This window comes from Anolis carolinensis, unplaced genomic scaffold (assembly GCF_035594765.1).
Source record: "Anolis carolinensis isolate JA03-04 unplaced genomic scaffold, rAnoCar3.1.pri scaffold_10, whole genome shotgun sequence".
NCBI lineage: Eukaryota > Metazoa > Chordata > Lepidosauria > Squamata > Dactyloidae > Anolis > Anolis carolinensis.
In genome coordinates this window covers 1,425,244-1,438,699 of record NW_026943821.1, presented here as the reverse complement: position 1 = coordinate 1,438,699, position 13,456 = coordinate 1,425,244, and the positions used below count along the sequence as shown (strand labels likewise).

At 42.9% G+C, this 13,456-nt stretch overlaps 1 protein-coding gene across 3 annotated transcripts; it reads right to left on the bottom strand.

Annotated features, from left to right (window-relative positions):
- Window positions 1–3,518: 3,518 nt before the first annotated feature.
- LOC134293789 (pregnancy-specific beta-1-glycoprotein 6-like) lies at window positions 3,519–13,126 on the bottom strand. 3 transcript variants are annotated; one of them, XM_062962481.1, is made up of 6 exons: window positions 12,944–13,126; window positions 11,879–12,220; window positions 9,940–10,069; window positions 7,382–7,426; window positions 5,186–5,232; window positions 3,519–3,749 (listed from the first exon to the last, which is right to left on the bottom strand). In XM_062962481.1, exons 1-5 carry the CDS (start codon window positions 13,008–13,010, stop codon window positions 5,190–5,192), a joined length of 627 nt encoding a protein of 208 aa, XP_062818551.1. In that variant the 5' UTR covers window positions 13,011–13,126; the 3' UTR covers window positions 3,519–3,749; window positions 5,186–5,189. The 3 variants fall into 3 exon arrangements, with proteins under 3 accessions (XP_062818551.1, XP_062818550.1, XP_062818552.1); XM_062962480.1 differs by having other exon boundaries at window positions 11,855–12,220; window positions 12,944–13,125; XM_062962482.1 differs by lacking the exon at window positions 5,186–5,232 and having other exon boundaries at window positions 11,855–12,220; window positions 12,944–13,125.
- Between the last annotated feature and the right edge of the window lie 330 nt (window positions 13,127–13,456).

Sequence of the window (13,456 nt, the reverse complement as noted above, 5' to 3'; positions counted from 1 at the left end):
TTGTATGACACAGCAAACAAGATAGATATGCTGGATTTCGTTTCACAAAACCACAAGTCGAACACTTCCCAAGTGTCTAGGACTGTGTGATGTATTTTCGGATGATGCGTGCAGATCCCAGTAAGGTGGCCTTTTGCAGTTGGCAGATCGTAATTTTGTCAATGTCTATTGTTTCCAAATGCCGGCTGAGATCTTTTGGCACGGCACCCAGTGTGCCCATCACCACCGGGACCACCTGCACTGGTTTCTGCCAGAGTCTTTGAAGTTCAATCTTGAGGTCCTGATAGTGGCTGAGTTTTTCCTGTTGTTTTTCGTCAATGCGACTGTCACCTGGGATGGCAACATCAATGATCCAAACCTTGTTCTTTTCCACAACTGTGATGTCTGGTGTGTTGTGTTCCAGAACTTTGTCAGTCTAGATTCGGAAGTCCCACAGTATCTTTGCATGTTCATTTTCCACAACCTTTGCAGGTTTGTGATCCCACCAGTTCTTAACTGCAGGGAGGTGATACTTGAGGCATAGGTTCCAATGAATCATTTGGGCCACATAGTTGTGCCTCTGTTTGTAGTCTGTCTGTGCAATTTTCTTACAGCAGCTGAGGATATGATCAATGGTTTCATCGGTTTCCTTGCACAGTCTGCACTTTGGGTCATCAGCTGATTTTTCGATCTTGGCCTTGATTGCATTTGTTCTGATGTCTTGCTCCTGGGCTGCAAGGATCAGGCCTTCTGTCTCCTTCTTCAGGGTCCCATTTGTGAGCCAGAGCCAGGTCTTCTCCTTATCAGCTTTTCCTTCAATTTTGTCAAGGAACTTTCCATGCAGTGTTTTGTTGTGCCAGCTGTCAGCTCTAGTTTGTAGTGCGGTTTTCTTGTACTGGTTTTTTGTCTGCTGTGCTTTGAGGAGTTTCTGATTTTTGACTTCAAGTTCAAGTTATTATTATTATTATTATTATTATTATTATTATTATTATTATTATATATCTTTCCTAAAGAGATCATACACCTGTCTATAGTGGAACCAGGAACACTTTGGAAACATAAGTTTAATAAACATTTTTAGATAGAACTACCAGACTTTGGTGTGGTGCTGGGTGAAAAGGGGTTTTCAGAGCTAGATTGCAATAGGTTTGGGGACTGGAACTGGTCCTCAAATAGGCTCCAGTTGGAGATTATTTTTCAAAGGCAGTCAACGTTTCATGAACAGAATCAGATCAAAGACGCCAATGCATTTATTGAATACCCAGCACCTTGGAGAGCTCCTTCGAAGCTGTAGCGAAACTCAAGCTCAATTTGGGGTGAATGGGGATTTGAACCTATATCTCCCACGGTCCCAGTCCAACACTTAAATCGCTGCATCACATTAGTTCTCATCTTTGAGTGGGATTTATGCTTTATCCTAGGTTTTTCTCACCAAAACAAACACGAAGGAGACCAAGAAAGCCACCCAAAAGGTTTCAATGTCAAACCCCAAGTCAACAGTTTACCATCCAAAGCATGTTTTATATCCCGAACTGAAATCCATGACAAACCTGGTTCCTCGAGGTTAACCCCTTTCTGCCATTCAGGAGGACACAATCAAACCTCTCCTGAGAGATGGCCATCCACCCTCTGTTGAAGAAGGCCTCCAAAGAAGGAGAGCCCGCCAATTTCAGTCTCCAAAGCAGAGCTTTGATTGGACACATGATATTAACCACGACAACAATGAGAAATTATGGCAACATCCAAATTATACATAACTGATAGGATTTGTACTAAGATCTTCTAATGTTACCATTTATTGAAGATTAAATGAATGCCAACTCCCATAATTCTGAACAGCCTATCTAACAGTGATCATGTTTGCTGGGTACTCATCTTGTTGTGTATGAAATAATGATAATAATAATAATAATAATAATAATAATAATAATAATAATAATAATACATCACACAGTCCTAGACACTTGGGAAGTGTTTGACTTGTGATTTTGTGATATGAAATCCAGCATGTCTATCTTGTTTGCTGTGTCATACAATAAAATAATAATACATTTCATTTGTTAGCTACTTCTCTTAACGCCTTGCGGTGGGATATTGCAAAGTCCTGTAAAATCCTAATGACTTGAGTGGATGGCCATCTGTCGGGGGTGCTTTGAATGCGATTTTCCTGCTTCTTGGCAGAAGGGGGTTGGACTGGGTGGCTTACCAAGTCTCTTCCAACTCTAGGATTCTATGATTCTATGGTACTGCAAAATCCAAAGATATCAACATAAAATGTATATAATAAAAAACATATCACAAATAATAATAATAGTAAAACACCAAAGCACAGGGTACAATAATCAATGGAATGCCATCCAAAGCCGAATGGGAAGAAACCCAACGTCTAAAGAACCCAACGTCTTATTTTAAGTTGTATTGTAATGCTTTTAATTGTGAGCCACTTGGAGTCTCTGTTTGGAATGAAAAATAATAATTAATTAATTAATTAATTAATTATTATTATTATTAATAATAATAATAATAATAATTTATTATTTATTAATAATAATAAATTGAAGGAAAAGCTGATAAGGAGAATCATAGAATCATAGAATAGTAGAGTTGGAAGAGACCTCATGGGCCATCCAGTCCAACCCCCTGCCAAGAAGCAGGAAATCGCATTCAAAGCACCCCAGACCTGGCTCTGTCTCACGAATGGGACCCTGAAGAAGGAGACAGAAGGCCTGATCCTTGCAGCCCAGGAGCAAGACATCAGGACAAAGGCAATTCAGGCCAAGGTCGAAAAATCAGCTGATGACCCAAAATGCAGACTCTGCAAGGAAACCAACGAAACCATGGATCATCTCCTCAGCTTCTGTAAGAAAATCGCACAGACAGACTACAAACAGAGGCACAACTATGTGGCCCAAATGATTCATTGGAACTTATGCCTCAAGTACCACCTCCCAGCAGCAAAGAACTGGTGGGATCACAAACCTGCAAAAGTATTGGAAAATGAGCACGCAAAGATACTGTGGGACTTCCGAATCCAGACTGACAAAGTTCTGGAACACAACACACCAGACATCACAGTTGTGGAAAAGAAAAAGGTTTGGATCATTGATGTTGCCATGCCAGGTGACAGTCGCATTGACGAAAAACAACAGGAAAAAACTCAGCCACTATCAGGACCTCATGATCGAACTTCAAAGACTCTGGCAGAAACCAGTGCAGGTGGTCCTGGTGGTGATGGGCACACTGGGTGCTGTGCCAAAAGATCTCAGCCGGCATTTGGAAACAATAGACATTGACAAAATCACCATCTGCCAACTGCAAAAGGCCACCCTACTGGGATCTGCACACATCATCAGAAAATACATCACACAGTCCTAGACACTTGGGAAGTGTTCGACTTGTGGTTTTGCGAAACGAAATCCAGCATATCTATCTTGTTTGCTGTGCCATACAACGTCGTTGTGTTGATAATAATAATAATAATAATAATAATAATAATAATAATAATAATAATAATAATAATGGACAGGACCCTCTGGATGGACACTGGAATCTTTTAATGTCAGACATGATTGTTCCTTTGGCTGCAGGGGTCTGGAATATGGGGGCAAAGGGGAGTCTTGAGAGACCAAAATGTCCTTGGTATTGATCATAATTTCCATCTTTTTTGAGGAGAGCAGAGGTTGTGTGGCTTGGGCGAGGCAGATGGGGAGTCTGAGCATATTCTGGACTAGGAAATTCTCATTGTCATCATTGACATCTTCTTCTTCTACCTAGAACAAAAGAGGACTAGGTTAGAACTTCTTCTACATCCATCCCGTTAGATCTGGAGAGAAGTGATGGAGAATCTTTTCACGATCAAAGTCGCAAGAGATCAAAATAATATGGCAATGGAACCTGTGGTGTGGAGCATCCACGATTTACATTTCTATACACCAATATACACAGGTAAAATGCAGATTAAAATTCACCGATAAAATGAAAGGACCTTTCCTCAAAAATAGAACCATACAGCATTATTATTATTATTATTATTATTATTATTATTATTATTATTATTATATGTACTGTTCGTCTGTAGGACTGAGTAATCAACAAAACCACTGAACCAAAACACACCAAATTTGGCCACAAAAGATATAGTCGTCCAACCAAAGATTCCCCTAGGTAGCAAGCAGCCAGGCTTTGAAGCAGTGAGGCTATTCATTGCAATTCTAGCAGCCCAAAAAACCATTCCTCTAGAACGCAAGTACCAAGCCTATTCCTTTGTATTCCAGCTCACCAAACAAGGATTCCCAAAAGAAGAAAACAGCCAGGCTTTGAGGCTGTAAGGTTATTCCACCTGGTCAACAAATGATTCCCATAAGCCACAGCAATGCATGGCTGGGCACAGCTAGTAATAATATCTATATATATAAAAGAATGATGGCATCACGGCAGCGGAAAAAACAACAAAAGTAAACACTCCACAACCTCGAAAATTGACAGCACAACCCCTCATCCATGCCTCTAGGTTGATACAACAAAAAGAAAAGATAAATAAAGTCCTAATTAGAGGGAGAGGAATAATTGTATTTATCCAATTGCATGCCAGTTAGAAGGCTAAGCTCCACTCACTTGGTCTCCTAACAACCCACTCAGCCCAGGGGACCCTTTACCTTAACTACCACCAATTCCTCAATACTTTATTTCCCATACCACCATACTTCGCCACAGCAACGCGTGGCCGGGCACAGCTAGTAATAATATTATATTATATTATATTATATTATATTATATTATATTATATTATATTATATTCTGTTATTGTATTATTATATTATTAAATTATATTAAATTATATTAAATTATTACTACATTATTATTATTATTATTATTATTATTATTATTATTATTATTATTATGGCAATGGAACCTATGATTTCAAGCATCCATGATCTACATTTCTATACACCAATATACACAGGTAAAATACTGATCAAAATTCGCCGATAAAAGGCAAGGACCTTTCTTGTTTAGTTCAGATCTCAGATATGCTGCTACGTTTTCCTTAGCAAATCAACAACAATTGATTTATGTGATGTGTTTGTTGTGTTCACACAAATCCATTCGAGAGAAGCCTTTGGCTGGCATCTTCATTTTAGCAACAAGATAGTAAGCTGGATTTAGCTGCTTGAGGACCTGACAAAGCTTGATCCCCAAAACTTACCTTTTCATCCTAGCCGTGCTGTTTCCAAAGGGCTGCAGATTGGGCAACTGGGAAATAATAATAAAGGGTCAGAAAAATTCTCAAAAGCAAGCTCAATGGAGGCAACACCATCAAAGCCATAAACACCTGGGCCATACCTGTCATAAGATATACTGCTGGCATCATAAACTGGACATAGGTGGAACTGGACAACTTGGACAGAAAAACAAGACAACTCATGACTGCACCCTCGCAGTGATATTGACCGGCTATATCTGCCTAGAAGATCAGGTGGCAGAGGACTCTTACAAGTAAAACAAGCAGTCAAACAAGAAGAACATGCCCTGGCAGAAGATGTAAAGCAAAGTGAAGAACCTGCTTTGATTGAAGTCAAAAATCAGAAACTCCTCAAAGCACGACAAAAAACTAGTACAAGAAAACCGCACTACAAACTAGAGCTGACACCTGGCACAACAAAACATTGCATGGAAAGTTCCTTGACAAAATTGAAGGAAAAGCTGATAAGGAGAAGACCTGGCTCTGGCTCACAAATGGGATCCTGAAGAAGGAGACAGAAGGCCTGATCCTTGCAGCCCAGGAGCAAGCCATCAGGACAAAGGCCATTCAGGCCAAGATCGAAAAATCAGCTGATGACCAAATGCAGACTGCGCAAGAAAGCTGACGAAACCATTGATCATATCCTCAGCTGCTGTAAGAAAATCGCTCAGACAGACTACAAACAGAGGCACAACTGTGTGGCCCAAATGATTCATTGGAACTTATGCCTCAAGTACTTATGCCTCCAATCGATATAAATAAAAATGTAATGTCTGTTTGTGAGGGACTTCATATCTCCCAAACTACTTCGCCAATTGGTACGAAACTTGGACTCAACGTAGCATTCCAACTGGCAAGTGTTTTAAGGTGTTCTAATACCTACTAATGCACACCTGTCACACCTAAGACAGCTAAAACCATGCCTCCAAGGCAACGGCAGAGGCGGAAAAGGCCTGACGATGACTAACTGACAGGGAAGGTAAGGGAGACATTTAGGAGGGGGAACATCTTTGGGGCCCCACCCCACCCACTTCAGCAGCAGTAATAGGGAGGAGGGGGCAGTGGGGTCGCTCCTTGGGAGGGTCCTATGGCCTCTCTCAGCAGGAAAATAACATGGGCGTGGCCAAAGATGAAGCCACGCCCCCTGTCATTCCCCCCAAGGGGGGAGGGCAGAGAAAGTAAGAGGTCTATATGATCTAATGTTCTAATGTTCTGATGTTGATGTTTTATACTGGTTTGTATGTTTATACTATTTTACCTGTTTTACATTGGTTTAATTATGCAATATTTTATTGTATGTTGAAACTGGGCTTGTCCCCATGTGAGCTGCCCCGAGTCCCGTCTGGGGAGATGGGAGTGGAATATAAAAATAACATTTTTATTATATTATTATATCTATCCATCCATCCATCAATCCATCTATATTTACACTCAGGGGGCAATCTTTAGAATTTGTCAGTTTACATCTAGACACGGATTGCTTCTCCCATGGACAATAATATGTTGCATCTTTCAAAGCTGCCAAACCACACAATATATCTGCAGAGACACAAATATTGCCTCCCTAAAAGCATGATGAAATCTCATATCCAGTAGAGTCTCACTTATCCAACACTCGCTTATCCAACGTTCTGGATTATCCAACACATTTTTGTAGTCAATGTTTTCAATACATTGTGATATTTTGGTGCTAAATTCGTAAATACAGTAATTACTACATAGCATTACTGTGCATTGAACTACTTTTTCTGTCAAATTTGTTGTATAACATGATGTTTTGGTGCTTAATTTGTAAAATCATAACCTAATGTGATGTTTAATAGGCTTTTCCTTAATCCCTCCTTATTATCCAACATATTCACTTATCCAACGTTCTGCCGGCCCGTTTATGTTGGATAAGTGAGACTCTACTGGATCTAAAACCTGTACTTTCTCTAATCTTTCTTTCCCATTGAACCAGACTAGGCCACAGCAACACATGGCCGGGTACAGGTTGTATTAAATAAGGCTGTTAAATGGCCGCGAGAGATGGCCCAGGGATTTCTCCCTAATTTTTTAGTAACTTCTATAGAAAGTAACTTTAAATGACAGTGAGAGATGGCCCAGTGTTTTCCTCTTAATTTTTGAGTAACTTCTATAGAAAGTAACTTAGCAACGTACTTGGTTCCAGGAGTACTAGGGGAGCCCGGGAGCCTTTCATCACCACTAAGGAAACAAGGAGGAAAAGTTACGATTGTGTTTTTTGGGGATACACAACACACACAATAAAGATCACAGGTGCATCTACATGGGAGACTTGATGCCTTTTGAGACCACTTGCACAGCCATGGGAGTTGTAGTTTGCACTTAAGGCTGGGAAGGCTCCAGACAAGGGTTTCTGATGGTTTCAGCCCAAAACGGATTCTGCGCAGAATCAGCATAGCTTTGCATGTTGTTGAATCCCTGAACCATCTCCTTTTAAAGGAAAATAAAGGAATGCAAGAACATTTGGAAGGTGGATATGGTCTTCTTGCCTTCCCCCATTCTGAGCCCCGAAAAAGAAGGTCAAACATTGGTAGGTGCCATTGAGTTGTATGAGTTGTACTACAGTAAATAAATGTGGAATGATAACACTATGTAACAAGATTTTTGTTCCTGGGTTATAAATGCCATCTCTTAATGGGTTCTGTCATAAAGACATTGTTGCACCCCAAGGCAGTGTGAGCACTGGAAACCAAACAGAGACCAATAATCATATAATATCTTTATTAAAACAATTATAAATTCAGGAAAGAATAGGTGGAAAGGATGAGTGAGCAATAGTCCTTTATGATATGGTATGAATTAGTCCAAAGAGTTGAAGAGAGATGTCCAATATTATTGTCCAAAGTCCAGAAACCGAAACACGCTCAAAACGGTTGGGAAGTTCTTGAGCAGGGAAACAACAAGAAAGCAGGAGTGAATAACAAGGTCCAAAGTCACTAGGAAGTCTTGGATATCAAGGCAGGCAGAAGACGAAGCTAAAAGCAATCTAGATTCAGGAACAAGGCAAGGATGTGAATTTACTCCGGATTAAATCAAGAGTCGCGGCTCGGCTTGGCCGCCAGGAACAAGAGACTTGGCTTGGTGAGATCAGGGAACTGGAATCGATGAAGTATTCTCAGAAGTCGCTATGTTGACACCATGAATTGTTCACAGTGTAAGACACTTTTATGGAACTTAGATCTAATCACAGCGAAAGGAAACCAGCTCCCCAAAGGTTCCCAAGGAAATCTCCTATCCATTATCCCCTCTAGATGCCAAACGTTGACTCCTTCGAAGCTCCTGTTTTTCTGATCTCTGGTGCTGCAAAAACTCCCTTCTGTTAAAGGATACATTCCCTGGGGAACTTGGGACATCTGGTTCTTCCACGGGAGTCATGTTTTCAGTATCTCTCCCAATTAAGGAAGCCCTGGAGCTATCCACAGCTGGGGTCTGTAATTGGAAGGAGCTTGGAGAACTGGGTGAAAGATCAGAATAAGCTTCATCCTGGTCAAAGTTCATTTCTGAATCAGGTTCAGAACCCAAAGGTGGCTGGAGTATAACATACATGTGAAAATGTTGTTTCTGTGGGAGGGACATCCTGTTATAGTATATAATAGATAGTTAACTCCATACGGTATTATCCGGTATTTATTAGGTCCCTATTTTATTATCTATGCATTTTATCTCATTCCAAATGTTCTTGCATTCCCTTTTTTCCTTTAAAAAAGGAATGGTTCGGGGATTCAACAACATGCAAAGCTATGCTGATGGCCGATGCTTGAGCAGATGATCAATTTGTTTTACTCTCTTACAGGCTCAGCCTGAAGCCTCACCTGATGCCAATGCAACCTACGAGGTAAAGATATGATGTAGATATAATAATAATAAAATAATAATAATAATAATAATAATAATAATAATAATAATAATAATAATAATAATAATGCAAAAAGATCTCAGCCGGCATTTGGAAACAATAGACATTGACAAAATCATGATCTGCCAATTGCAAAAGGCCACCCTACTGGGATCTGCACGCATCATCCGAAAATACATCACACAGTCCTAGACACTTGGGAAGTGTTCGGCTTGTGATTTTGTGAAATGAAATCCAGCATGTCTATCTTGTTTGCTGTGTCATAAAATAATAATAATAATAATAATAATAATAATAATAATAATAATAATAATAATAATAATAAATTTATTTATACCCCACCTCCATCTCCCCTGAGGGGGACTCGGGGCGTCTCACAGATGTTTTTGTTTACTGATGTATTGTTTACTGTCATTGTTTTTATCTGGTATTATCTGTGAGCCGCCCGAGTCCCCTTCGGGGGAGATGGAGGCGGGGTATAAATAAACTTATTATTATTATTATTATTATTATTATTATTATTATTATTATTATTAATGTTTATTTGGAGCCTCCGGTGGCCTAGGGGATAAAAGCCTTGTGACTTGAAGGTTGGCAGGTTCGAATCCCACCCGGGGAGAGCGTGGATGAGCTCCCTCTATCAGCTCCAGCTCCATGCGGAGACATGAGAGAAACTTCCCACAATGATGGTAAAACATCAAAACATCCGGGCAATGTCTCCTGGGCAACGTCCTTGCAGATGGCCAATTCTCTCACTCCAGAAGCAACTCCGGTTGCTCCTAACACGAAAAAAATGTTTATTTGAAAAATATTATTTCTATCCCTGAGTAAACATTACCTGTTGGTCAAATTGGCTGTCTGGAAGGCTATGATCGCGATGAAAAAACTGAGGCAGACGAAGCAGGCGGCGGCGACCCCGATGGTGGCTATTGGAGTGAGGCGCCCTCTTGACCAGTATCTGTGTTTATCTGGAAACCGAAACAGGAGGGAAATGATATTAGAACATTCCGAGGTGTATACTGGAACCATCCCAAAGCAAAGGTGTCACTCTCTCAGCCATTTATTTGTATGGATCGTGGGTAGGCGTGTGTCATTGGCGCAAATGTTCATTGAACATTGCTATAAGTATCATGGGGCTCCCTCTAAAGTCATGTCAGATCGTGGCTCGGTATTTGTGTCCAGATTTTGGAAAGCGTTTCTACGTCAATTAGGGGCCAAGCAAGCCCTCAGCACAGCATACCACCGCCAGACTGACGGGCAAACAGAGAGGGTCAACCAGGTGCTGGAACAATACCTGAGATGTTACACCACTAACCAACAGGATAATTGGTCAAAGTTTTTGGTCGATGCCCAGGTGGCTTACAATAATTCGGTACATTCCAGCACAGGGCACTCCCCATTTGAGATAGTTTACGGCCGCAACCTCTGCACTCTGCCAAACCCAGAGGTCATCCAGTCTGACCCAGTCCCCTTCGCAGAATGGATGGTGCAAATTAAAAACGCATGGTCAGTCATCACTCAGGCTCTTGAAGAGGCCAAGGCAGCTTACAAACACCAAGCGGACAAACACAGGAGACCAGATTGGGACCTCAAGCCAGGACAACAGGTATACCTCTCCACCAAATACCTCAAAGGTAGACAGCCAACCAAGAAGTTGTGTTGTCAAAGGCTTTCATGGCCGGGATCACAGGGTTGTTGTATGTCTTCCGGGCTGTGTGGTAGGCATGTCCGATCGATGAAAAAAATGTTTCAATTCTCGTTTCTAAAGTAGGGGGCGCTGGCGCTTCGATATAGAAAGTATTTCCGATTTTTTTCACCCAAAAATTTTGGATATTTCCGAAAATTCGTAATGATTCTAAATGTTTCTAAAATGGCGGACGCGCATGCGCAATCACCAAAAAAGGAACCTGGGGGGGACTTTTACAGGGCTCTCCCGCCCTCATTTCTTGAGCTATCCTCATCAACCCTAGCCCCCACCTTTGCATCCATCGTGGAAGCTTCTGATTGGCCAGGGAGCGGCAGCCATGTCAGGCTGCGCTAAGCTCCCATTCTAGGTAAGTTGCAGAAACAAAACAAAAAAATTAAAAATATTTTAAAAAATATATTTAAAAAAATTTGGGGGGGGGGGGAATTTATCGAAATATTAAGAGACAATTAGAGAATGGGCCAACAATGGTTCGAATTACATTGCCGGTTGCGCTGTGAGACGATGTCTCGGAATGCGTATCAAAAAGCGAGAACAATCCGAAATAATTCCGATATATGATTCAAAACGATTTTTTGGACATGTCTACTGTGTGGCCATGTTCCAGAAGTATTATCTCCTGACGTTTCGCCCACATCTATGGCGGGCATCCTCAGAGGTTGTGAGGTTGTCCATACCTCACAAACAACAAAACCACTGGACCAAATCACACCAAATTTGGCCACAAAAGACATTAGTCATCCAATCAATCTGCATGCGGCAGTGTGTCAGCAAAAATGGCTAGGCGTGTCAGTGCTGACATGCGTGTCATAGGTTGGCCATCACTGCCCTATATAAAGGGGTTAAAGAGAAGGTTCTGGTATTCTGTACAATAAAACCTGTTGGAATCTACCAGCCTGTGTCTTGGTACTTTCTCTGGTGGAAGACTTACCCACAGCACAACTGGGAGAAGAGAACCCAACAGCGTGAAACACGCAAACGAAGAAGAAGAACAGCAAGAGCAGATTTGGGGGGAAAGGAGAGAGAGAAACACGTCCTGACTCCTTACCCTGGACCAGCAAGGCTGTCTCACCCGCTTCCCTGGTGTTGTTGGATGTGATCTTCTCAATGCGGTAGAAGTTGCTGTCCCAAAGGCTGAGGTTCCGGATATGAAGCTCGCAATAGAGGTCGATGCTCTCCCGGCCCGAGTAGGCCTCTTTGTAATCCACAGAATTGTTGAAGGGCATGAACTCCACGATCTCAAAAAAGCGGTCCCTGTCTCCCCGGAACCACCTGCAGGAGGAGAGGTTCCTCTGCGAACCCTCCGGGATCAGGGCCACGCTATCCCCAACCTGCACCGAGGGCGGCTTTTGTTTAATCTTGATGGTGATGTTCCTCGAGGGCTGGGCGACACATGAAGAACTCAGGAGGTGGGCTTGGGTGGGGAAGAGATGGGCATTTGGGTCCAGCGGAGATCCCCAAAGACCACCACAAACCAGCGCCCTTGTTTTTGCAAGACCATTATTAGACTACCGCAGCCCACTCAACCTGGGATTGCCCTTGGAAACCACCCGTTTTGCACTACAGTTCTTGGACTATTGCAATGCACTCTACGGGAGGCTGCCCTTGGAAACCAACCATTTGGCATTACTATTGTTAAGACTACTGCAATAGTGTTATTAGACTACTGCAATGCACTCTACATGGGACTACCTTGGAAACCAAAGGCCCCCGTGTTCTAACAAGCACCTCAGGGGAAGTATACAGAGGCTCAGCCCTGTCTCACGCTCTTGGGAAGAGGCCCCGCCCCTAGCTCCACCCTTCAGTCCTAAAAGGCCTCTCTGGAGAGGTATAGAGGCTCAGCCCTGTCTCGGGCTCTTGGAAAGAGGCTCCGCCCCCTTTCCTAGCTCCGCCCTCTGTGTCCTAACAAGCACCTCATAAGAGGCATAGATTCTCAGCCCTGTCTCGGGCTCTTGAGAAGAAGCCACACCCACTCCTCTAGCTCCGCCCCCTAACAGGCACCTCAAGTGCTCAGCCCTGTCTCCGGCACTTGGGAAGAGGCCCCGCCCCTCCCTTGGCCCTGCCCCCTGTGACCTGGCAGGAGCTGCAGGACAGGGATAGAAGCTCAGCCCTGCCTCAGAGTCTGTTTGAGTCTCACCTCCCAGAAGCAGCATCAGCCACCACCTTAGGCAAGGTCCCTTTGGTGTCCAAGCTGTCCTAGGCATCCTGGGAACTGGCCGGATGGAGGGATGGACAGATGGCCACCTTGGTTCCTTCCATGCTCTTTGACCCCCTCCCTCCGGCTGACCCCGTGCCTCTCATTTCTCACGCCAGGCCCCCTCCCCCCTCCCTTAGGAGGTTCCTCCTTGCCTCATTGTGAACTCAGGGGGCCCCAAGAAGTCATAAAGCAGAGCCTGCAGGAACTGGGGGAGAGAGGTCATCTGGGGTCACAGGCAGGCTGGACATCAGTCGAAGGACACTTTAGGGCAGGGGTTCTCAAACTTTTTCAACCTTTTTGAAGCCAAAGTTTCTTGTGGAGCTCCAAGAAATGTGTTGGGGCTCAGCAAGAGACTTGGGATTTCTTTAAGGACGAGGGGGATGCTGGGTTTCCAACTAAGGAGTCTGTGTGTGATCTGAGTGAATTGCAGGCAGTTGAAGGTGAGACTGAGTA